Genomic DNA, 27,694 nt, shown 5'->3' with positions numbered 1-27,694 from the left:
TGAGAATTTGATCCTTTCACATACAAAGGTATATTATGTCAATTACAATTACAAATATGTTAGTAAAGAATTACTTTAAGTATAATTTTGTTAGTTATGATATTATTTTATCTACCAGTCTAGAATATATTGCTAATATATAAAAATAATCGTAACAATTACCGATTCAATTTTCCATTTCAATGCAATATAAGATTAAATACAATCTTTTATATCATTTGAATATAATTATACATAAAACGTAACTCTATTCTTTATAGAGATAAAAAACTACTTCATCAGTTGACCATTCCAGTATTCCATTTCAGTTTTATTAATCACGTAAATCTGAGTTAACATGTAAAACGCACTCCCAAAATATATTTAACAATAGTAACAATGAACATACTCTTAATTATATTTTAATCCAAAAAACCTTAAAAACTAACATTTAACTGTAAAATTATTAACAAACAGTCATTATAATAGAAATATTTACAACATGAATAATCAACTCTCTACAGATTGGAGACCTCATTTACCTTACTATACTTACTCATTTATACTTAGAAGTACATTTCTTTACAAGGGGCTTGAGCAAAACTTGTATTCTACAACATTTCAATGCAATTTTGCTTTTCTTGTTTCGATAAAATCTGTTTAGGGCTAAAAATTTTGGACGGCATTTATCGGAAGATGTGATTTACCTCAGGTGTATAGACTACACAATTACAAACTAACAGACTTTCTAATAATTAAGCTAATAATTATAACTACAAATAAACTTAAGATAAATTTGATATTAAGTTAAAGCTATGGATTCATTACTTATGAAAAACTATGATTTTATAATCTTTTTAAAATACCTGTAGTTGAGATTTTCACACAGATTCGGAAGTACGTAAGTAGATTCGTTTTGAGGTTATTTTATTGCATCTGAAAGGAGATTTTTTTTTTTTTATGAATATAGTTAATAATTTTCACAGTTAACTAAAAAAATTATATTTTCAAGAAAACATTTTCACTATTAGCTACTACTACTACTACTACTGCCACTCACCCGCCGGTCAGTCGTGGCGCGTGACGGTGAGCGTGACGGCGGCGCCCGAGCGCTTGATGAGCGCCACCACGTCGGGGTGCGGCAGTGACTCGTTCACTATTAGCTACTACTACTACTGCCACTCACCCGCCGGTCAGTCGTGGCGCGTGACGGTGAGCGTGACGGCGGCGCCCGAGCGCTTGATGAGCGCCACCACGTCGGGGTGCGGCAGTGACTCGTTCACTATTAGCTACTACTACTACTGCCACTCACCCGCCGGTCAGTCGTGGCGCGTGACGGTGAGCGTGACGGCGGCGCCCGAGCGCTTGATGAGCGCCACCACGTCGGGGTGCGGCAGGTTGCGCACGGGCTGCCCGTTGATGGCCACGATGGTGTCGCCCACGCGCAGGCGCCCGCAGCGCGCCGCCGGCGAGTTGGGGATCAGCTGGCCTGCGGACATCGTGAGCCGTTTGTGTGTGATCAGATGTTAATGTTGTCGGCAATACTGCAATACCTTCTTGCCACTGTTGGTTACGAGGTATTGCAGTATCAACGATGTGTATGTAATATGAATTGGATTACAAGAGAGTTAACCATGTTAAGGACAAAGACGGGGTTCATGAACATTGATTTGCTACGGATTGGTGGCACCCAGTAGGGTAATGCAATTCTTATGGATATTTTTTTATAAATCAATCAATCAGAAGTTCCTATAACAAGTAGGCTTTAAAACCAGATGTTTATATTAACGAACGTCAAATATTTTTTCCTCGCAAAACGAAAGAGACAGAAAGTGAGAAGAATAGAAACTGGAAGATAACTTACCTATGGTACTAGTGGCTTTGTTGGTAGAGGATATTACAACAAAACCGAATCCCTCTCCTTCGTTCCGGGTCACGGTCACGTCGTAGGGCGTCGGCGACCACCCTGCATTTGTGTCGTATTGGACACCGTACCTAATAAATGTACATTTTATCACAACCCGAGTATATCAAAAACATTTTATAGATATTTTCTACTTTCTTTATAAAAAAAAAAAGTGAACAATAAACAAAAACCAAAAATGTTTAATTTGACAAGTTGAAGAGGGGCTCACTTCAACTTGTCAATTTAAACATTTTTGTTCATTTAGGGGTTCTGTTTTATTACGATTTATTGGATTTACTTCTATTCGGTCAATGGGCGTGACTAAGTGACAGCGATGAGTCACTATTTTCTTCTTATAGATACCAAATGAAGTATGAATATCTGTGTTACCCATAATATTGTTATCATTATGATATTTTCAAGAAAGGAAAAACGCTTCAAGTTATTCTGACGCAAATTGCTATGATTGTACGAACATATGAAGAGTGCACGAAATACAAGTTATTTCACAATGGGGTACATCTAAGGGACGTACTTTTGTCTTTTATGTTAAATAATCCCTACTAATATTATAAATGTGAATGTAATTTTGTTTGTTAGGCTTTCACGCGAAAACTACTTAACCGATCGGCATGAAACTTGGTACACATATTCTTGGAGGTATTAGAAGTAACATAGGATACTTTTTATTTAAAAAAATCAATGCGAGCGACGCCGCGCGTAAAAGCTAGTTAGGATATATAAACTGTCAATTGAGTTATTTTACAGTACGTAGTACGTAATAGTACAGTTATTTAAAATTACAGTATTATAATGTTACTTTTGTCTTAATTTTTTTTTGGTAAATGTTTTAATGTTACTAGTGGTACATTCACTTTACTTTAAAACACTTTTAAATCGTAATTCTACAAAAATTAAATTATATTATTGTCATCAATTAATTATAGTTATTGATAAAAGTTAAGTTAAAGAATCGGCAAAACACTTCGAAGCCATTCTTTTTTTATTTTATCCAAAAATCCCATACATTCATAGCACTTGCGCCAAGATTAGTTAAATTATGAACAAACATGCAAATGAGTATGAACCTAAATAGTATGTACATAAGGAAGAAAATGCAACCAACATGGACATATGAGCGGTGGGCGGGTACATCGGCGCTGGATGCAAGATGTTGTAGGAAGCCGGCACGTGGTGCAGCGGTTCCCTGTATAATATGTCATACTTAGCAACCTGTGTAATGTACTAGCTGTGTAGCGGCGTTTTACCCGTCTAAGGACAGGTTAAGACATTTCAGGATAATATGATTTAATATAAACATGTTTACCTACCTCGTCCTTTAATCACTGTCCTTCTACCCCCCCCCCCCTTGGTAATATTTGGTGCGGTTTTAAAGTAAAATAAATCACGTGTATTTTTTTTAATAACGTGTATTTTTTTAAATACATGTAAGCTCTGAATAAATTTTGAAATATTAAACGTTGTGATACAAATTTTTAAACAGGTTCAACGAAAAATAACTACACATGATAAGTCAATGTAGCTCCCCTCCCTTCTTGTGATGTTTTGTTTTGTCTTTCCGACCCCCCCCCCCCCCCCCTCTTCGAGCCTCACGTGATTAATGGACGACTCCCTTCACCTACAGACAAGTTCGTTTCTTCCTAAAGTAACCTAATGTTTGTGTTTTTTGATTAAAAAAAAGTCCGTGCTAGCTGAAACAGCGGGCCTAACAAATCTCAAGTCTAAGTACATATTCTTTCTGTTAACCCATTTTTTACTATCTACAGTACGTTACAATAAATATTACATATGTATACTACAATAATTATTACAGAAAGAGATAAAGCGGCTCTCGACATTCTTGTAAATTACTATTAACACATTAATCTCACTTATTATGGTCCGATTTTTTTATTATCTCTTCGTTGGGAAATAGCAACTTAATGAAAGGAGCAGTACTAAAACTGTCTCATATCACATTATTCAGTTAATATTAGCTTTTCACTGTCTCCCATTTAATTCTTTTAATTGTAGTTGAATATTTTTTTCCTTTTGCTTTTTGTCTCCTTTACTATGTCTAATGAATTGGGTTATGCCTGTAATATTAGATGTAAGAAAATAAATAAATAAATAAATAAATATAGTCAATTGGATATTGATTGGTAATAATGTCACATTCTACTGGAGAAAGAATTTTTACAACCGGACCTGAAATTTTGGTAGTTTATCTATTACAAACAAAATAAAAACGAAAAAAAACTATCAAATGTTTTTTCTTCATAAAACTATAGATAAATAATGAGATAAGCAAATTAAAAAGAAAAAAAAAAAAGTGTGAACGCGTCAATGTATTATTATTACTCGGTCCAATTTGTCAATTACCGTTTACAATCTACGAGTTTACTAATGTTTCAAGAATAAAGACTATAAATATGAATGTAACATGTCACAAAACTCAAAAAAGGTAAACACTAGAAATGTTTAGACAGCAGAATTTTTTTTAATCTATGGTCAACGTTTTACTTGACAATTTCTTGATTACAAAATTTTTATCTGTTAATAAATGTCATATTATAAAAATTAAAAATAATATTATAATTTCACACCACAAATTATATTATGAAAACATATGATTAATTTCGTTTAATGATGAAAAGTTTAGATTTTGATTGGTATGGGCTTAGTTGAATTAGAACATTGTATATATTCATGCATATTTACATAAAAATTATCATTATTAGCCAAAAAACCATAAAAAGGCGTGAAAAAACTCACGCCAACATAGGTTGATGGGGGTGAGTCGCTGGCATGGTTGGCAGTCCAAGAGGCTGGATATCAGCTCTATTGTGTCTCACACCGAGTGTCACCTGAAATAATTTAAATTTATACTTGTTAATACATTTACATTCATTGTTACGAAAAAAAAAAAGTTAATTATCAGTTGTTTTATAAGAAAAGAGAATGAGTATAAAACAAAATGGACTAAAGGGCGTAGGTGATAGCTATTTTCCACTAACATACTAAGTCTTAAAGACTTACAGTTTATAAAGTATATCAAAGTACGAGGCATTCAATTCAACATGTATCAATCAATCCAATAAATGAAGAATAGTTTTCGATATGATTTGACATGTCTATTACGTTATAATGAAACAACTCTTTAGGATTATATCGGAGGACTCCCTCCTCCCGAAACCATGGTTGCTGTTAAGTATCCGAAACGTCGGACATCTAAAAACTTAATAAACTCGATAAAATAAGAAAAAGTTGTTTCATTATAATGAGTGAAATTCGCGTAAACATTAGAAAACTATGTTTCTATTACATGTTTCATTTACGTCAAAAAACTATTTCTTGTCTAAACAACTTTTTGTACATAGCTTACAGAGTTAACTGAGGTAGGGCACAGCAGGAATTTCCTGTTCAAAATATGGAGCAGCCCGACTGGGGTTGTACCTCGAACTTACAGAAGACCACAGCTAAATAATACTGCTTCCAAGCAGTATTGTGTTCCTGTTGGCGAGTAAGGTGACCAGAGCTCCTGGGGGGGATTGGGGATTGGGTCGGCAACGCGTTTTCGATGCTTCTGGTATTGTAGGCGTCTATAAGCTACGGTAATCTCTTACCATCAGGTGAGCCGTACGTTTGTTTGCCGACCTAGTGATATTAAAAAAAAAAAGAAATGTATGCGGAACAATTGAATGTATCTTGCTTGTACCTGTATATACAAAGCTAAATACAGTTTGACAACGCGTCGGCGCAGCGGTCACAGTGCTGACTGTTGCGCTGGCAGCCGAGGGTTCGATCCCCGCTCACAACAGATATTTTTTTGGCCATATAGATGTGTGTCGTGGTCTGGGCGTTTGTGCATGTGTATTGTGTGTGTTTTCGGACCCCCAACACAGGAAAGAATCCTACTGGGGGCCGTTGAGTGTGAAGAGTTTATTTATTTATAAAAAAAGTTAGTTAAAAATGCTTACGTGTCCTCTAGCAGCAGCTTGGCAGACGTAAGCCACGGCCAGCGCGTGTGTGGCTCCGGCGAGTGACACTCCATCCACTGACGTTAACAAATCGCCCGGCCGTAGGAGACCGTCCGCCGGGCCGCCTGTTGACACGGTGGGTTATATTGTGATGTCAGCGACTTGAATAACGTTTGTAATAAATGCATTCAATAATGCTCGGTTTATATATTTAGGAAGCGGTTTGTTTTTCTGACGAAATATTAACATTATAATAAGACTATAAATGTATCAGTTCGTAAACGGAACGAACCGTTTTCTGAATGTAACAAAAGGTGCATAAGTCGTCGACTAGTTTATGTGAGTAATATTGTAAAAGAGCGAAATGGTGATGGGCATATTTTTTAATAAAATTGTAGGTCTTTGTACAGCTCTGGTGTAGTATCGTGTGTAGGCGCCTAAAACACCGATGAGGGTTTCAACTGAGGTAGGGCACAGCAGGAATTTCTTGCTCAAAATTGGAGCAGCCCGACTGGGGTAGTACTTCGACCTTACAGAAGATCACAGCTAAATAATAATGCTTTCAAGCAGTATTGTGTTCCTGTTGGTGAGTAAGGTGACCAGAGCTCCTGGGGGGGATTGGGGATTGGGTCGGCAATGCGCTTGCGATGCTTCTGGTATAGCAGGCGTCTATAAGCTACGGTAATCGCTTACCATCAGGTGAGCCGTACGCTTGTTTGCCGAACTAGTGATATTAAAAAAAAAAGGGTTCGCTTTCCATTCGTGATGGATATTTGTATTTGCACAAACATTATTTTCTGGTTAGGATGTCTGTCCTTATGGGTCTCCCCACCGCGCCTCAGAGAGTACGTTAAGTCATCACTCCCGGTCGTTATAAATAGACACTGTATAGCGATCGTTAATCAGGGTACGAAATTTAACCATTAAGTTTTTCTGTTGGATAATAAAATTTTACAACGAGTACAACATAATAAGTTTCATGTGGAACCCATAGCTTTTTCAGGCTTTGTTTCCATTCGAAAACATTAACGTTTTTAATAGTATCATATACTTCTTTTACTTTATCTCTCTTTAAAGCACTTTCCGGAAACCTATTATAATTACTACATTTCATAAGTTGTATATTAATTATATCGACCAGAGTCATTGGAATTTGTTGTACAATGTTTGGGAAACGAACGTATGTCAAAATTATAATGTAGTAGATTTTTCGTTTAAAAACAAAATAATGTTAAACGAATTAGAATCTGAGAGTGAAAAAGTAGGACTAAAATTAAATCCCGAAAAAACAAAACTTATGAGTAATGGATATAAAAGCAGTATAAATGTGAGTCACAAATCAGTTATGTATATATATACCTCGGACAGCTAATATCACCTAATGTTAACATAAACAAAGAAATCGAAAGAAGGATATCAAACAGTTGGAAAAGGTATTGGGGTCTAAAATAAGTAATGAAAGACAAAAATGTACACATAACAATAAAAAGTAAACTTTTTAATGCCCGTATTTTACAAATTTTAATGTATGGAAGTCAAACATGGGCGATAACAAAAAACACAATGGACAGAATTGGCATTTGTCAACTAGCAATGGAGAGAAGTATGATAGGAGTAAAAAAGGGGAAAAGAAAACGAAATATTGAGATTAGGAAAACGACCAAGATACAGGACGTAGCCCTAAAAATAAAAAGACTAAAATGGAAGTGGTCGGGACACATGATCAGAGGAAAGGACAAGTGGAGCAAAATAGTTACACTATAGTACCCAGGGGAAGGTAAAAGAAAAAGAGGTAGACAAAAAATAATTGTATTTGCTCGCAAACGAAAAAAAAAACCGACTTCAATTACATCGACGAGTAATACAACGTGGATCGACGAAAAAATAGTCGCGTTATCAAAGATTACTCAAAAAGTAGTTATCAGATCTCAATAAAATTTATATGTGACCACATGACAAACATCAGCTTTCGATTAAATTAAAAATTATTAAAATCGGTACACCCAGTAAAAAGTTATTGCGGATTTTCAAGAGTTTCCCTCGATTTCTCTGGGATCCCATCATCAGATCCTGGTTTCCTTATCATGGTACTAAGCTTGGGATATCTCCTTTCCGACAATAAAAGAATTATCAAAATCGGTACATCCAGTAGAAAGTTATGCGGTATAATACAACGTAGGTCGACGAAAAAAGCGTCAAGTAAAAACGCATTATTAGATATAGCTCGAAAAGTAGTTGTTAGATCTCAAATAAATTTAAATGGGACCAATTGGCACACATCACCTTTCGATTAAAAGAAAATTTGTCGAAATCGGTCTACCCAGTCAAAAGTTCTGATGTAACATACATAAAAAAAAAAAAAAAATACAGTCGAATTGAGAACCTCCTCCTTTTTTGGAAGTCGGTTAAAAAAGGTGGGATGATGATATCAGGCAGGTTGCAGGTATAATATGAAGTAGGGTGGCTAGAGAGACATTAGAATGGAATAGGTTGGAGGCCTTTGTCGATTGGCAAACGGACTTAAGGAAAGTTAAAAAATGGCATATGTGTGAATAATTTTACAATGTTATATATGGAAACATAGTTGTAAATGTAATGTCCGAATAAAGGCTTTTTATTTATCTATACTAATATAAGAGGTAAAGTTTATAACTTTGTTTGTATGTAGGGGGTAATCTTCGCAAATACTGATCCGATCATGAAAATTCTTTCACTAACAGAAAGCTACACTATTCAGGAGTGACATAGGCTATATTTTATTGTATTTGAACAAAAAAATTCAGTAAATAAGAATAAGATTAAAATATAATATCAAAATGGTAAATAAACTAGCGCCATCTATCGCTATTAGAAAACAATTTATTAGTCTTTCGACGTTATTAATTTAGTCTTATTTTAGTCTATCGACGACGTTTTCTCGATTTTTGATAGATGGCGTTGGAGCAACATATTATTTATTTAAGTGCTATAAAATTAGTTCTTTAAAGTATGTTATTTGGTTGATATAATAATAATTCACGCCCAACGAAGTGGGCACGGGTCGGCTAATTATTTATATTATAAAGATAGTTTCCACTCACCCGGCACGACGCGGCCCACGGCCACGCGGCTGCCGTCCTCGGTGCCGCCCACGATGCGGAAGCCGAAGCCCGCCGCGCCGCGCGCCAGCCGCACGCGCACGTCCGCCGCCGGGTCCGCGCCGCCGCCCGCCTGCACCTGCGCACACTGCGCTTGAGCCCGGGCCGACCGGCACTCTCCATACCATCCCGAGCGGGAATCGAACCCGCGATTGACGGTGCGTGAGCGCGTCCGTACTGTACAGCTGAGGTAGGGCACAGCAGGAAATATCTTCCTTTGTTGTGTTCCTGTTGGTGAGTAAGGTGACCAGAGCACCTGAAGGAGTTGCTAAACGCAACACGCTTGGGATGTTTCTGGTATTTCAGAAGTCTATAAACTACGGTAATCGCTTACCATCAAGTGAGCCGTACGCTTGTTTGCCGACCTAATTATATAAAAAAACTACACGCATCACTACACTAGAGCGATGTCACGATATCATATAGTAGTCAAATCTAACAACCGCTCTAAATCCATAGGTCGCTGGTTCATATCCGGCTCGAAGGACCAAAAAGATGTCTGTTTGTTAACTTGCTGTGGCTGATTATTGTAAATAGAAGTTAAAATGTAAATATATTTTGTAATATTTAATTGCTATGTGTGAGCTTACGAACGCGCTGTATGATGATGATACGTGAGCTGATTTTATGTAGGTAATAAATTGGCGCCTCTTATTTATGTTTAAAATATTTTTAAATGTTATTATACCTGTGGGTAGCTGGCAACGTATAGTGCATTCTGAGTTTCTTCTGCATAGCATGGCGATCGTGTCGGTGACCGTAACCTGTAAATAATGTGTTATTCATAAATATACAATATAACATTATTCACTGTCTTTAAAGTTTAAAAAAAAAATTCAAATGTTAAAATGATGACTAACAAATAAATAAATAAATAAATGCAAATATAAACTAAATGTAAAATCCTCTTCCGTCAATAAACAATAAAAATAATATATGATGTACGTTAAGAAGATTAATGATAATAATGTATTAGCATGACGGTCCAGCTCACGGTTCATTTTATATGCATTATGTAGGCAATATGCTAATTTCTGTATTATGCAGAAAACTATTTTGCTTTAAAACTTTCATATTTGAATGTACATCACATAAACAACTGTGAAGATAAATGCGATTTTTTCTTTACTTTGTAGAAAACTAGTATTCTGATGTCAGTTATAACAACGTAGCATACTATGCAATTTGTGCCAACAGATATGGCAAACAGAGGGCGCTGTGTGTCAGACGCTTGTCTACAGATCCAAAAGTCAGGGTTTGAGAGTGAATATTAAAAATATATGGAGAAATGTAAACAATAATTGACAATAGACCAAATATAAGACATTTCTATAAAAAGGAGACTAAAGGGATGACTTTACTTATCTAAAGTAATCTATATACGAGTATATAAAAAGCTCGTGTCACAATGATTGTCCAGGCTATCTCCGAAACTATTGGACTGATTTTAATTAAATTTTGCACAGATTTGTAAACATTCATAAATATTACGTTCTAGCCACACACACACACTCATTAATAGGAAGATATAGAGCATACAAAATAACAAAACTAAAGTAATGTATTCATACATCGGATATACAAATGGAGTTATTATAATAAACTTACTTGCTATAAATCACTATAGTTATCGGTTTATAGATCTTCTGAAGGCTTCAAAGAAAATTTTTTTTAATTAAAAACAATATACTAAAAATAAATTATTATAAACATTAAAAGTTTAATAGATGACAAAAGTACCTAAAACTGTATAATGAGCAATTTAAGTTATTTACCTTTATCGCACGTATAACTACACTAATATTGTTTTGTTACAATATTAAAAAAATTTTTTTTTGTCTATTCATGCTATTGGTAATTCAAAATATGTTATTAAATTTGTGTTAAGTTATTAAGTAATTACGTAATATTTACCTTAACGGTGATCCTTTTAGTCGACTGTTAGATGAATTATTAGATGGCGACTGACTTTGAAGACGTGTTGAAGGAGAGTTGTTCAGAAGTCGTTCTGAAGCGCTCGCGTTTGAAGGTGAATTGCTTCTCATGCGTCCTGGAACAATACGCACGGGATTTAAAGATTTTATTAAGCGTATGGTTCTCCTAATGGTTAGCGATTACCGTAGCTTATAGACACTTGCAACACCAGAAACATTCCAAGCGCGTTGCTGACCCCGACCCCCCGACCCTCATCAGTGGCTCTGGCCACCATTCTTATCACAGGAACACAACACTGTTTCAAAGCAGTGTTATATAGCTGTGAGTATTCTGTAAGGTTGTGGCACTTCCCAGACGGATTGCTCTAGATTATGAGTAGGATACATCTTGCCCTACCTCAATTAAATTATTAATTGTTACTAAATACTAAGGCAGTAGTACTTTGGGCGTAGTATAACAAAAAATTCAATATTGAGGTAGACAAATGTTTCAGGAACAAATATAAATGAAACCACATATAAGTAAATAGCCTTTCTAAGCTACAAAAATCAGTCATACAGAAGTAGCAGTTGAGTTATAAATCTAATTTGCTCTTAAATTCCTATTTCTATTTGACTTCATCCGGAATTCCTGCTGAGGTCAGTAATTAAGTGAGAAAAATGAGATTTAGACAAAGCATTCAGCCTGTAATATCCCACTGCTGCGGCAAAGGCCTCTTTTTTCATATAAGGGAAGGATTAAGACAAAATAGTGTTCAAAATTAGTAAAAAGTATTATTATTCTTGCTGAGCTGTCATCTTCGGCTTTATTATTATTTGCCTTCCTGTAAAAACATTTTGGGTTAGTGTTAATATAATGTTTTATAATTACCAGTGGAATTAGAAGGCGAATGTGGACGGTTCCTGCTGGTGGAGGGTGATTGCCTGGACAGTCCACCCACCGCCGCTGTACTGGGAGACGGGAGCATACCATCCTCAGGAAAACCTGCAGGGAATTTAATTCATGTACATAAAATTATAACGTCGTGAAAGACGTTACACTAATCTGATTCAAATTGATTCTGATTTAAATTTGCTTAAGGGGATCAAATGCATTTTGAGCAACTTGTTATCATTAACTTTTAACAGTCAATAATATTTTATTTTATGTCAAAATATCACTGAAATAACGATGACAATATGATAATTGTGACGATTTGAGAATTTATATTATGAGCAGACATTTTTTTATATGGCTAGGACGGCAAACAAACTGACGGCTCACCCGGTGGTAAGCGATTACCATAGCTTATAGACGTCTACAACATCAGAAGCATCGCAAGCGCATTGCCAATCCTATCCCCCAAGAGCTCTGGTCACCATACTAAACAACAGGAACACAACACTGCTTGAAAGCAGTATTATTTAGCTCTGATCTTCTGTGAGGTCGAGGTACTACTAGGAAATTTCCTACTGTGGCTCAGTTAAAAAGTATACAGAAACTACATATATCAGTACAAGAAAACAGCAATAGACTAATATTAAAAAAATTTTTGAATGTTTGAATTAAACTGTGTAAGTTGAATTTTCAATATTTTAATTAGTGATATTGGCATTTTGTTATAAAAAATAAGGTAAAAAATTTTAACCTCCATTATCACTACTATCTGCGACGCTGGCGTTCCCCCTCCAATACGCTGCATTCATATCCACATGAACCGTTGGTGTAGGGACTTCCCCCCAATTATTATTCCATCTCTCTTGAGAGGGATCCCAACCATTACTTGGCCCATCCATCCGTCCAATATACTCCGTGTTATTCCCATCCCACTTTTGGCCAGACTCATCCCACTTTTGGGTCTCCGCCCAGTTTCTAACATTCGAGTTGTCTAGCCAGGGTTGTTGCCACTGGTTATCCTGTATATCTTGGTTATCCTGATTATTCCATGGTGTGACGACTGGTAATGTCAGTCTTGCCCCAGGGGTACTACTTCGCCGCCTCCTTTCCATTATACTTTCACGATTTTCTCGATTCTTCGATTCGGGAACTGCGTATGTCGCTTCCACTAATAAACATGACATTTAAGATGTTATGAGTGAATTGTTAGCTGACTAAAATAATGCTACTACGCTAGCTAAATGGATTCAGTTTGCTCAACTACGCTAATATGATTCTAGACATTAATACCAATTGTATATTTTACATAATCTAATTCATAATCGAAAAAAAGCAAACTATTGTTTAAAAATAAGTATAATGTTGTTATATTTTAATGAAAAAATCTCGTAGGTTTTCAATGATACATGTTTTAGCTATTATAATTGTTCACAAGACAATTAAATTTACCTGAATTTAGACCATTCTGTCTTTCTCGCAGTTCATTGTCCGGAGTGTGCAGGGGCGCCGATCGCAACTGCTCAGCCGTCGGTGTCTTACTGCGACCCAACTGGACGTTATTGTTTGAATTCGCTAAAATAAAATTACGTTAATTACTTTATATTCATATTACCATGAAATAAATAAAATAATAAATCTATACATATAATAAAATGGTAGGAAAGTCAAAACTGTACATTGAATATTTTTTTTAAAAGAATACTTGGGGTGTGATCTACAATCGATACCGAAGCCAAAAATATAGTTTTTGGAATTTTTGTCTGTTTGTCTGTATGTATGTCCAGGATAAACTCAAAAAGTACTGCATGGATTTACTTCAAATTTGGCACGAATATTATTAAGAAGTCGGGTCAACATACGGTTATACGCTTCATCCTGTAATATCCCACTACTAGGCATAGGCCTCTTTCCCCATGTAGGAGAAGGATCAGAGCTTAATCCACCACGCTGCTCCAATGCGGGTTGGCGGATATATTTCCAACTATGGGTAACGATCGCTATCAGGTGTACATGATAACAATCGGGACCGACAGCTTAACGTGCTCTCCGAGGGCACGGTGGGGAGACCTACTAGGACTGCACAAACACCCAGACCACGGCCAACACCTGTATGGCCAATACAAATGTTTGTCATGTGCGGGGATCGAACCCGCAACCGCCAGCGCAACAGGTACAATCCATGGCTGTGACCGTTGCGCCAACGCGGCGTCACATATAGGCTACATATTATCATGCTTTCACCTACCGAGAACGAGCAGTGAACCTTTATTTCCTCAACGCATTCTGTAACAACGTGTAATCTAACGACGCATATTTGAAGGTTGTTGTTATTATGTTAATAACCATGCTATATAAGCTAGCTTCACACTGTAAAAATCACGCAATATAAGTAACTAAGCCGATAAACATAACTAAATGAATATAAGTAGACAAGACAATTTTAAAGCAGCGCCATCTATGAGATTTTTCTGTAGATATGAAATGTAAAGAAGAAACGGGTAAATGAATGTTATTTTAAAAGGTATAATCATAGGTATTTTTGGTGCTGTATAGCGTTCACGCAGACGACGTCGCGGACAGCAGCTAGTTTATAATAATTCAAATAAAAATACGAATAAGAAGTATCTTGTATGATTTTTTGAAAAGAAATAACATTCTATAAAAATAGAATTGGTTAAAAAAGAAACATACTTTATTATTTATGTTTATACGCATAAATAGTTTATATCACAAATTTTAAATTTCATTTAAAATTTACAAACCAAAACAACTTTTAAATACACAACCTTACATTTTTTCATTGTTGGATAAGTCATTAGTGGTAGCCCTAAAAGTTTTTCCATTCACCCCTTTACGCATTTCTATTGACCCCAATCGTCGGGTGCAGCTAGTATGAAAATATTTTAATTTTTCATTTCATTTCATTATGATAATTTTTTCATTCATTGATTGATCAAAATGTTTTATTTATTTATAAATATTTCATACTCGGATACCAGAGATATTCCGGTATGGGTTATTTACCTTTATAAAACAGTACTTATCGAATCAAAATAACGGTAAGAGAATCATTCGGTAACCAAATCATATCGGTAATACAGTATCGAAATAAACCGGTCGTAGGCATAACGTTCGCGTCGTAAGTTTAAGCGGGCAATTCCCGTTCTTGTAGCTTCTTGTAGCGGCGCGAGTGGTAAAAGGGGCCGCCTACTTTTTTCATCTCTTTTTCGCGTTAATGTTTATATTGCATATAACGAATAATTCAAAACAAAAACCTTAATTACTTTCATAGTTAAAGAAGCCAGTCTTATGAAAAACCAAGCATTATCAATAAAAGCAAAGGAACATTACAGATTCTTCATTTCAAACGATGGCTCACAGATTTTGTCTCCCTCTGTTACTTCTCCGAATCATTTAAAACCGAAATACATAACGTTATATTTCGGTAATACAGTTTAATCGGTAACCGTTTTATTACGGTTTTGGAACCGAAATAAAACGGTAATCTTTTCAATCGGTAACAGATTCATACGGTAACCGTTTCAAACGGTTACCTTTATGAATCGGTTTGGCGAACTCTGATCTATACACATTGAAATAAATAAAACGATAAAACAATTATTAACTACTTAACTATTCACGTCCTCACTACTTCCACACTCTTTGACTAACACAAGGTGGCAAGCAACAAATGAGAAAGAGAGAAAGAAAAAGAGCGAGAGAGACAAATATATTTCTTCAGCACTGAGACGGTGTTACCGTGTCGAGGCAACCAACTCGTATTTAGAAAACACTCTATCCCTCTCTCTCTCTCAGAATGAGAACGACAAAAGGGGGCACTCACGAAGGGGCGCGCGTGTTGCGGAGCGACTGCGCGGCGCGCGAGCGCTGTGCCGCCACACACGGAGCGTGCTCTCCGACAGGGACGGGCACTCCTTCAACACCTGCGGGTATATACACATAGAGGTCTTTTTTATCCAACGTGGGCGGAAAGGAGTGTTATTTACGTTAACTATGGCTACGTTCCACTTAACGCCTTTGACTACGACCGCAGAAATTGCTGTTCCACTAAAGTAAGAACGCCGCGGGCAATGTAGGCGAATTTAATAGGTGGAACGCATTTGAGCGCTGTGAGCTGATGAATATGTCAGCATGGTTCACCGAGTTCTGATGACATTCAAAATTTGACATTGGCAGTTGTTTTTTCGAATTCCAGCCACGTTTTGGTCAAAGGCCACTATAACCCATCAATATTTTGTCTGGGAAGTGGGTGCGATGTGTTCGCGAACAGTGACGTTATCTATGACGTCGAGCAAATGCTCGCGACGACAACGGTTCTTAGGTGGAACGGTACAGAGGGTGTTACAATCGTTGCGGGCGTTTAGTGGAACATAGCCTATGTCATACAAGTTCTCGTAATAATTCCTATCGTAATATATACCTAGATATGTGTGTTTCTACAGCACGCGTACCAAGTTCGACAGGCTATAACAATAGAATAATCTCTTACTTGAACAACATGCTGGTGTGGAGCATGCCTAACGTCTGTTTCACCGATTTGCAACAACAGATCGCCTTCACGAAGACCGGCGCATCGACTGCGATCCAATACCTAAGGGAAATAACAAAGGATTTTATATTATACTAGCTGACCTGGCGAACATAGCACTGAACTTCGTTTTTAATTTTGCGATAAAAAGATCACGTTCATAAAACGAAATAAAATATATATGCATGTATATAATAATATAATTTTTCTTAATTCTAAGAATGTATCAATGATCTGTATATAGATGAATAATTTTTTTCACTTATCCCATTAAATATTTTTTAATAAAGATTTCGAAAAGTATAAAGTAATTATTATTACTTACTTTAATTGCTAAATATAGTAAAGTAGTACCTTTTTAACTTTCTGTCCATGTACGCTATCAGCAATAGTAAAACCGAAGCCAGCGGCGCCTTTAAGTAGCGTGAGTACTAGCTCGCGGCCGGGTTCGCTTGTAATACCATTGTTATTACGATGTTGATGATCTTGAAAAAAAAAAATGAACACGTATAAGTTCGGAGATAAATATGTTGACTGAATTTAATGTTCAAACAACGTAACAATACGTAACAATGTAACAAAAAAAAAATTGAAATAAGAAAGCTGAAGAATTTTGGAAAATTTCTGCAAATTAAAAATATTGAAACTGCACTTTTTTAACCAGTACTAAATAAATAAAAGATTTACCTGTGGCCAAGGACAGCAGATGATCTGCAGAAGGGCACCTCGGAGGCAAGTTATTGTTTTCATTAGTTGTTCCCATTTCATCCAAATCAAAAGACCTAGACATCAGTCTCCGTTGGTTTGGAGTGTGTGGCGTGTCCGGAGAATTGTCTGTTTCATCTCTACCTTGCGAAGTGTCAACGTTATTGGGAGAGTCAAGGTTGAATCTGAAATAAATTAAGATAATATTGAAATTCGACGAGAAGTTTAATAAAGTCTCCTTCTAGAGAGGGTGGGGGGACTTCTCAGTAGATATTTAATACATATAATGGAAGATCTTATTTACAATTAACATTGTATATACAAATAAAAAGAAGAAAGACATTTATTAAGGTATTGTGACAGGACTGGTTTTAATTATTTATTTTAAGTGAAACAAAATGTGCAATCTCTGAGTTGTATGTATTTTGTACATGATACAATTTTTAGCTTATTCGCGTGCGATTTTTTTACTATAGTGGTAGTCTCTGTTGAATAGGCTTATGTCCTTTAATAACCTCAAGGTATTGAGGGGAACCTCTAGTGGAGTAAGCTGGTGTATACGTGACGAGAGCGTTATGAAAAGTGTGAATGGGTGAGGCGAATGGAGCAAGAGAGAGGTGCGAGCACACATTTTCTTTCTCTCTTTCTCTCATAGCTGGTTACGTTTCGTATATCAAGACACAGTGCAGGACTTTTGTGCAGAAGTTTTACTCCAGTCGTGTGGTCTAAATCACACTTGTTTTTATTTAAATACATAACTTTGTTATTACGACTACTATGTATAATAAAAAGAGTTTCCAAAATAGCGTTTGACTTAGAGCCACCACAATAGCATCGTTCTAAGGCATACCTGGTCCTTAGAGCCCTAGTCAACTGCTGCATGGCAACTGCATCAGAGGTTGCTGGAGTCGTTGCATCCACTGCTAGTGTACTGAGGACACGAGTGTTGGGGTCCTCGGAGTCGAATGATAGGGGGTAGCCTGGAAAACAATTACGATAATTACTATAAAACGTTTAATAAGGTTTATTGGCCGTTTGATAAAAGAATTTAAATTTTCATTGTCCTATTACTTTATTTAAAACTAAGGTGTACTTCGTATCGCCATTTTTCTGTGAATATATCGATTTTTTTCATTTGTTTTACACAATACTGATAAAAGAGAGATTACAAAAGATCATATTTAGTGCAGACATTCGGAAGTTAAGTGCTCACAAACATTTCGGTGATTAATTTTTATATAGATTACCTGAAAATAATTTATTTTTTTATTTTTTATAACATTATTAATAAAAATAAAATTTCGAAACGAACTCTTATTATAGCGGGTTCGTTCTCCGCTCACGACAGACATTTGTATTGCCCATATAGACGTCTGTCGTAGTCTGGAAGTTTGTGTTTATGTAATGTGTGTTTCCAGATTCAAGACACAGGAAATAACCCTACTGGAGGCCGTTGGGTGAGATGCGTTTAAGCGTTTATATCTATTTGAATAATTAAATTGACTTCTGAACCAGTATTCTACTAGTCACCATTGTAACAACATTGCAATTCTTAAAACCTTATTTAATTTTTTTTACAATCACATCAAATCTGAAAAATCAAAAACGAAAAAATGTATATGAAATTTTTTAACAAGTTAATTAAATATACTAATTGAACAATCTTATTTCAATGTTTTAACATTGGCATCTCTTAAATCCCTACACCACATAACATAATGATACAACAATGATAACCCAGTTCTCAACTGTTATTGTTTGTAAGAACAATGAACATGTCTAGTTAATTCAATAACATTGTTTTTCAAGTTTATTTTAAGTATAAGTTATATACAATACGTAATATTATTATAAAGAGAATAGATTTGATTTTTTATAGTATTTTATGTTGACGTATTGTTAAAACTCAACAATAATTCTTAAGTGTCTTGATTTTGGTGTACTAAACTCATAAAATATATCATTTCATATTTCATACTCGTCCGTCCGCGAATTTTCATAAAAAGCAAACAAAGTTTTTGCTTCACATGCTATTATATACATTATTATTTTAATATTGATAAAATTATAATGAAGTTCAAGTTTCTTAAGTGATAGGACTAAGACTGAAATTAATATAAAGTTTGTGTTCCGAACAATTTGTAATAATACAAAATGATTAGTTACAAGTTATAGTTAGTTCACAGATAGTCCATAATCTGCCCAAACTCATACAATTTCTTGTGTTCTTAGTAAAAGAAGAAAAAAACTTTACCTCTCACAAGATGTAAGGTGACCTCAGTGCCGGGTGTGATAGATTGGAAGATCTGCGCGACCTGCGCGTGCGACAACCCCCTCACTCCTCTATTGCCCACTCCCACTACCACGTCCCCAGGCCGGAGAGCTCCTGCAAATAATCACAGGTAATAATTATTAAAGGTGGTGCGTGTCATATGGTCCCATTTAAATTTGATTGCGATCTCACAAGTTCTTTTCGAGTTAATAATGTGCATTTACTTGACCTTTCCGTCGACCTATGTTGTATTATACTGCATTACTTTTCACCGATAATTGTTTTAAAAAGCTGATGTCTAGTATTTTCATTTTTTTTTAAATTTTTTCCATTTAAGTTTGATTGAGATCTGATGAATAGTTTTTTAAGTAATCTTAGATAACGCGCATTTACTTGTCTATGTACTTAATTGAAGTCAACTTTTTTTTTCATTTGCGAGCAAAAAAGCAATTTTATTTATTGAAAATATTGTATGGGTGAGATGTGTGTATGCGTGTATTGCGTGTGTGCGTACGTTCGTATTTATGTGCATGCGTGTGTATGTGTTGTGTGATGGCGATGATAGAATTTTGAAGCCTATATTTTGTAGTATATGTGTAGTGTAAAATTAATCATACCATCAATCCACGCGGGACTGTGGGGCACGATACTGCGGATTTGCAAGTATCCTTCTGTCTCTGGTATTCCTTCGGCGCCAATCAAAGTGAATCCCAGGCCCTAAAAATAATAAAACACAATATATATATACACAAGATATATATACACAAGTTAACAGAAATATGCGCAACTGGAATTGTCATTGTTAAAGGAGTTACTTTATGTGTTATTATATAACAAAATTAATACACCAATCCATTTTTCTATATTTATTTATGCTTTTTTTTTCATTCATTAAAGTGAAGACGTATTAATTGTTTTGCTTTATCATATGTATATAATTTTAGTATCTTATTATATGTGTACCCATGTTCAATATTTATTTTTATTATAGTTTATTAATATATTTTTTATATAAGAACTGCTTTCCGCCTATCTCTTTACGGGTGACGCTGAAAATCGGCGTTGGAGTCTTGATTCTCCAACAAATGCCGAGCGTCATCCGTTTCAATGCTCCCATCAGTACATCGCTATACAGGTTGCCGCTTTCTTTCTTTTTTTATATATATTTTGCTTATTTTTCATTTTTTTTTGGTATTTTTAATTGTTATTGTTGATTTTATGTGGGTAGTTACCTATTATTATTGTTTTTAATTTCATTGTCTTTTATTTCGGTTGTATATTGTGTTCATTGTTTCCAATTTAGCTATTTGTCATAATATCTATATAGTTAGTTATATTGCAATAGAATTGTTATGTTGTGATTTCTATATTTTTTTTTGTCTTTACTGTATATCGATGTATGTGTGTGAGTATGAATAATTGTTTATTATTATTATTATTATAAGTTTACATTTTTTTTGTTATAGATAAATTACTACTTAATTAATCCTAACAATTAATTTACCGTTAAAGTAAAATAGGCTATGATTCATTATGCTTTAACTGATAGGAGCAAAGCACCCAAGTCAACTATCAAATATGGCAACTGCTTGTCAGTAGCGTAGCGTGGTTTTTACCAACCGGGGTCTGCAAAAAAACTGCCACCCAGGACCGACCGATAATTTGCTGCCCCTACCAAATAATTTAATATTTTTTTTTCAATAAAGGATCAATTCCACCCCCTCCTATAGCCACCCCCTCTCTTCCCGTGGGTGTCGTAAGAGGCGACTAAGGGATAACACAGTACTACTACCACCTTGGAATTTAAAAATCCGATCGATGGCGGGGTAACCATCCAACTACTGGCTTTGAAATACACAGGCCGAAGACGGGCAGCAGCGTCTTCGGTGCGACAAAGCCAGCCCTGCGGTCACCAACCCGCCTGCCCAGCGTGGTGACTATGGGCAAAACACACACGCCATTTTTGGCTCGAACTTATGGAGACCTATGTCCAGTAGTGGACTGCGATAGGCTGATGTGATGATGATGATGATGTGACAATTTGGAATAATTTTTTTTGTCAATTGAAAAAATTGTGGAGTCGCCCCTTTTCGTGTAACGCCCAGGCTTATGCCTCCCCCGGCACTCCTCACGCTACGTTACTGACTTGTCAGGTATCTCGACAAACGCGTATCAAGCTGTGATAGTATAGTTAGATCTGTAGTTATATAGTAGCAATTAATAACAATGCGGGTAGAACCGAATGAGAAACTCAGTTAAACAATTTACTATTACATAAACTACATTAGTAGAAATTTTCTATATCACCTGAGGTCCTTTAGTAAGATTTAATGTGAATCTTTCGCCTCTTAGCTCTCCTGTTGGCGGAGGGCCATTCACTTGATTGTTGTTGCCATTTTCTGACGCCATTTTTTCGGCTACAAAAGTAAATTAAATTTTATACAAATGTAATAATAATACCAATTATACCTATTACCAAGTGATAAGTATTCTACTACGTGTATCTGTAGTCTAGTACACTAGTCGAATAGAATGTTTTACAAAAATAATTAAATGATAGGATATATCTGACTACTTCGGTACTTTATGTAATATTATGAAAAATCTGATAAATCCACATGATTATGTTAAATAAAATCCCACAGAGATCCAAAATCATCAAACATCTCATTGGTAGTTTAAAAACTAAGCAAGTTTTTTTTCATAAGATTAAGAAAATTGGTTGATCTTCCTAGACAAGAGTAGTTTCGAGTAGATGGCAATGATATATAACATAACTAGAGATCCGACCCGGCTTCGCACGGTTGCAAAAACTATCAGTGTTCCTGTAGAGGAAGATCAGGTTTATATGTATAATACACGCCTAATATAGTAGTATATTAGGCATATATTATACATATAACCCTTCCACTGTAATCACTCTATTTACTAAAGAAAACTGTATCAAAATCCATTGCGTAGTTCTAAAGATCTAAGCACACAGACAGCGGGAAGCGACTTTGTTTTATACTATGTAATGATATAATAATTCAGTAAATAGACAATTTTGTTTGATTTATGAATGTTAGCTAGCGAACGTATCAAAGTGTTCAGTTTTGTAATTATATTCATTATGTGATTACTCTTTTAATTTTTTTTATGTTAATTTAATATTGCATTTAATGTTATTAAATACTATGTCATGGACACTGAGTGACGGTAAATTTGTTTTCACTTTTCACATTATTACTCAATTGTCTTAATTTTTTTTAATCTATATATATATAAAAATGAATGTTTGTTTGTATGTCCTTTATAGAATCTTAAACTATATTGATCGTGTCATGATCTTCAGCAAAGTATTGTGCATGAGCCCACAAAGGTTTCTGAGTTGGTACAACCGAAATAAAAAAAGCGTAGCAACGTGCGCAGGGTACAGCTAGTATACCATAAATACAGCTAGTATCTAATAATAGTCGAAATTTTTCGAAGTAAAAATTTTGGTTTATATAACATTATAAAATATTGTGTCATTTTCAATTATTATTATTCTTAAGTATTGTAAATATGTCTAAAATACATAAGTCGTAAAATATAAGAAAAAATACTTATAACAACGCTATTAAATTCTATAAACATTCAATCTGGGTTCATTATGAAAATATTAAAAATAAAACACAGTCTTGACTTAGAATAGCGATACGATATAATGCGATGCTAATATTACTAACGTGACTTATTATGACCCAAATTATGCGGTTTTCGAATCTTTAGACAGATTTTTGAAGTAAAACTTCTTTGCGCATGCTTGATAATTGAAAATTTACCTCGTAGTCTACGAGCCTGTAGCACAGGATTTTCATATTGAGTGCGTCTGTTTATATGGTCCACATAGTATGAGCCATATCTTTCGTCAGTCACTCGTTCCCATCCATACGGAAGCTCGTCTTCGCCACATTCCCCAAGAGAGTGTTTCCTGACCCGTGCCAATCTTGGATCCAGCCAATGAGATGTTCCTGTGTTATAACTGAAAAAAATAATACTATTATTATTAATAAAACGATGCGTTGGCGCAACGGTCACCGCACTAGATTGTGGCTGTTGCGCTGACCGTTGCGCGTTCGATCTCCACACATGAAAAACATTTGTATTGGCCATACAGATATTTGCCGTGGTCTGGGTGTTTGTTCAGTTCTTGTGGGTCTCCCCGCCGTGTCTCGGAGAGCAAGTTAAGCTGTCGGTCCCGGTTGTTATCATGTACACCTGACAGTGATCATTACTATTAGTAAGGAATATATTCGCCAACCTGTATTGGAGCAGCGTGGTGGATTAAGCTCTGATCTTTCTCCTACATGGGAAAAGAGGCCTATGCCTAGTAGTGGGATTTTACAGGCTGAAGCGTTTAGTAATAATAGCATCTTAGTTGTACATCACTAATACACGAACAGTTATTCAAAGCTATTTGCCTTTGAATAACTGTTCCTGTTGTAAGTCAGTGTTAATCAATCAGTATTTAAGACAGTTTAATTATTCGCTTATATTAAATAATTTTTCATATTTTTCTTGCAAAGAACAAAAATAACAGCTACAAATAAATATCGCAATATACTCTAGATCTGCAAACTATATTGCGATTGCCAAAACTAATTAACTAACAGTACGTAATACTCAATATGTGGTATTGCTGCAGTAATTTGTAAATAATAGAAAACTTTAAAAAAAATTAATTAGATTAGTGTTTCACTTTAAAAGAAACGCAATTCGAGCTAACGAAGCAAACATTCCATCAGCTCGAACTATATAAACAAATTGATTTAGTGTACAATAAAGTTTAGAATAATTATAACTGATGATTCTGGTACATTTGCCATAAGTTGTAAAAAAAATTGGCTATTTCAATTCAACAATATATCTATACTTCAATACCTTAAATAGCTACATTATTAGGCACACACTCTGAGCGGAGAAGGCGCTGTTCAGCATACCCGGTTAAAAAGAGGTGACGTACCGAGCCTACATAAAAGATTTACCACTTGACATCAAGAGAGTCGTGTGAAAAGTTTCATACAAGTATGGCTCTTGAGGAAAACATAATCTGCGAAATCAAACAAAGAAGTGGCTTATTGTTGGAAAACAGATTGCCATGAAGCAGAAGATAAAAAAAAAAAAAATTAGAAAAAAATGTACACAAGGAAAGAAGATGAACTCCACGGGTATCTCATTGAATTTTTGAGAGAGTAATTTAGTCTTGTCAATTTTTGATTAATTCAGTCTGTAATATCCTACAATGTGGTGGAATAGTCCTTTCTTCATGAAGAAGAAAGGTGAAAGTTTAATCCACCAGAATGCTGCACTGCATATTGCGGGATATATTATGTGCAATGAGTAACAATCACTATCAGGTAGGTGTCTTTGATGACAACTGGGACCGATAGCTTTACATGCTTTCTAAGGTACAATGGGGAGACCCAAAGGGACACCTAAACCCATAACAAATATTTGTACAAATACAAGTATGCAAAAAACCATGCCCTAGAAATTGTACTGTGTTAGTTATGTTATTTCAAAGTAGGAAAAAATTGCACAGTTAAATCTTAATATATATAAATCTCGTGTCACAATGTTTGTCCTCAAAGGACTCCTAAACTACTTAACCGATTTTAGTCAAATTTGCACACCGTGTGCAGTTTGATCCAACTTAAAAGATAGGCTATATTTTATTTTGATATATTATGTTATTATTATATTTCAGAAAAAAATAAAGTGATACGAAGTTCGCCAGGTCAGCTAGTAATCATATAATTATGTGTAATATTACTCATGTCAACGTTATTCTCAATTGTGGTTTACCTCTTAAAAGTAATACAATGCAACACTAGTATTACTTATAGTACTTACTTACTTATAGTACTTAAGTAAGTTCTTAAAGAATAACCTTAATATGGGTCAGGGTTAGGCTAGCTACCTTCAAAGTATTAAACTATCGACAGCAGATTACTATAAATGTAAATGACCTAGATTCCATAATGTACGCTTCTTTTTACTATTTATTATTTTTTTTTTCATTCAATTAACAAATAATAATTTTATTTATAGTTAAAATGCTAACTTAATACCACTTAGGTATGAAAATTAGTTAGAGTTAATTTAATAACAAAACAATTTTATTTACTGACAATTAAAGCATAAAATCCCGCTGATATTAAGTAAATACTGTGGTAATAGACACCTATAATACCAAGGAACATTGCAAAGGTGTTACCGATCATAACCGCAATCCTCTCTAGGTGCTCTGGCTACTTTAGTCACCTTGGTTACACACAACACTACTCGTGAGCATTATAACTTAGATGTGATCATAAGGTTGAGGTAGTGTCTGTTGGACTTGTTGGACTGCTCCAATTTTGAGCTGTGTCCCACTCTAATATGTAAAGGATCAATTTCTAAGATAATTTTACTACTAAAACTACAGCTGTTATGGGATTCCTAGCTAGATTTCTTTAGAGATCTTCAAGTTACACCTACCATCAAACTTTTATGAATTTTATTTATTTATAATTATTTTATTAAAATAATTTACAAAGACTACCTTAAATATTGTATGCAAAGAAAACATGCAATAACCTGTTTTGAATTAAAATTGTAATGAAACAAAAGTAAAATATAAAAAGTTACCTTGAAAAATAAAATAATTACCCTGCATATAAAGTATAATAACTTTTTGTTTATTTTCATTTGCATAATTATATTTATAAAAAATATTACATTACAATGATTTTAAAGAAAAACTTGTAGCATATTAGTAATATATTAATGTTTTAAGCATTACCTTTTATTTCTTTTCTTTCCATAACATAAAAACATTATTAACTACAATTGAAACTCTTAAATGTTAACTGCAATTTATCAAATACATAGAAACTTTAATATTATATGATTTCTTTAGTCATAGTAGGGATTACAATGAATTTTTGATTGAAACTAGGCTTGTTCTTTAAAACAATATATCTATTTCTGGATCTCTTCAAAATATTTACTTTCATGTGCTCAATACATCTACACTGTTCTGTTTAACATCATTAGCAAGTTTCGATAGTAGTAACACATTTTCTACTGATTGAATTGTTAATTTTAATAAGTTATTTGACTTAGTAACAAGATTATTGATTTCACTGAAATGAAATGCAATGAAAACATTTATTTCGCTATAAGGTGATACACACACTTAACGAAAGTCAAAATGATATCATTTATATAAAAAAAAATTAAAGATAGTTAAGTTAGCAAAATATTAAACAATAAAATAAAAATTTACATATACTCTTAATTACTATTCGATTAAATGTTAGTACTTACTCTATAAAATATCTTTCACCAGATGGTGTGAATGCCTTTTCCCACATAGGAGGTAAGGGACCCAAATTGTAGTCATCCTCATCATCTCTCTTGTGATTGGGGTCGCCAGCTCTCACACCAACAACTGACCCTCCAACAGTTCCTGCTGTTCCTGAGCTATGAGTAGAAATACCAGCAGAAGACAGTCTATCCGAATCAACTGAGCTTTGAGCCATTGCACTATTCCAATAATTCTACAAGCATTCTAAAATACCACGCACTTTTTCACAGTTATTCGCGCCAATCCGCAAATAGTTTTAAATAAGCGATAGCCTTTTCAATTATTCTTTGCATTCTTTGCCATTTAGTCATCAAAGTAAGAAACACACTATAAAAACAAAACAAAAACTACATGCCACTGACCATCTATGAGTCATTTTGTGATCTGATGACTCCTCGTTTGTCAGCTCATCTATTTTTTAGTTTATCATGTAACATACACTACCACGCAGTTACCGTAACTGATTTTACTTTAATCTATAATTTAGTAGTTGAATAATAAAAACGTATTCAACTGGGTACACTATTGCATGTAACGTTAATTAACGCCCGACGTATCTGCATAATGCACTGCAGGTGCATCGGAATCGTAACGAATTTAGATATCGAAAACAATACACATTCCTCTCCCCTCTATTGATTGTAACGGTAAATTAGATAACACAGTTTGAACGCCAATACTTTAACATGCTAAGTAGATAACAAGTTCACTTTCTCACATAAACAGGTAAAATCTTAAGTTTTGAAAGTAGGTGCAACAAGTTGATTGTAAACTGTCTGAGCCTCTGAGAAGGACATTATTGCTCGTATGAATACGACACATCGCATTCAGCTGTTTGTTTGGTAAAGGCTCAGATACATCATATTTTTTTTAGTAAAAAAGTTGTGGTGCTAATTATAAAAAAAATATATATATACATATTTATATCTAAACTTAGTTTTGTTAATTGATTTATGTTAATGATATGAGTATTTTTATGT

General features: G+C 34.8%; 1 protein-coding gene across 1 annotated transcript; it reads right to left on the bottom strand.

Annotated features, from left to right (window-relative positions):
* Nucleotides 1–1,298: 1,298 nt before the first annotated feature.
* Nucleotides 1,299–26,889, bottom strand: LOC123666457 (membrane-associated guanylate kinase, WW and PDZ domain-containing protein 1). Its single transcript, XM_045600549.1, has 21 exons — nt 26,675–26,889; nt 23,146–23,345; nt 21,647–21,756; nt 19,957–20,056; nt 19,322–19,453; nt 17,918–18,047; nt 17,050–17,252; nt 16,717–16,847; nt 16,324–16,425; nt 15,658–15,757; nt 13,263–13,385; nt 12,565–12,981; nt 11,808–11,921; nt 10,917–11,052; nt 9,691–9,766; nt 8,946–9,075; nt 5,866–5,990; nt 4,661–4,752; nt 3,012–3,092; nt 1,844–1,974; nt 1,299–1,468 (listed from the first exon to the last, which is right to left on the bottom strand). The coding sequence occupies exons 1-21, from the start codon at nt 26,887–26,889 to the stop codon at nt 1,299–1,301; spliced, it is 3,018 nt and encodes a 1,005-aa protein (XP_045456505.1).
* Nucleotides 26,890–27,694: the final 805 nt, after the last annotated feature.

Source organism: Melitaea cinxia, chromosome 26 (genome assembly GCF_905220565.1).
Source record: "Melitaea cinxia chromosome 26, ilMelCinx1.1, whole genome shotgun sequence".
Taxonomy (NCBI): domain Eukaryota; kingdom Metazoa; phylum Arthropoda; class Insecta; order Lepidoptera; family Nymphalidae; genus Melitaea; species Melitaea cinxia.
The sequence above is the reverse complement of the archived record's forward strand: the minus strand, read 5'-3'. Positions and strand labels throughout refer to the sequence as shown.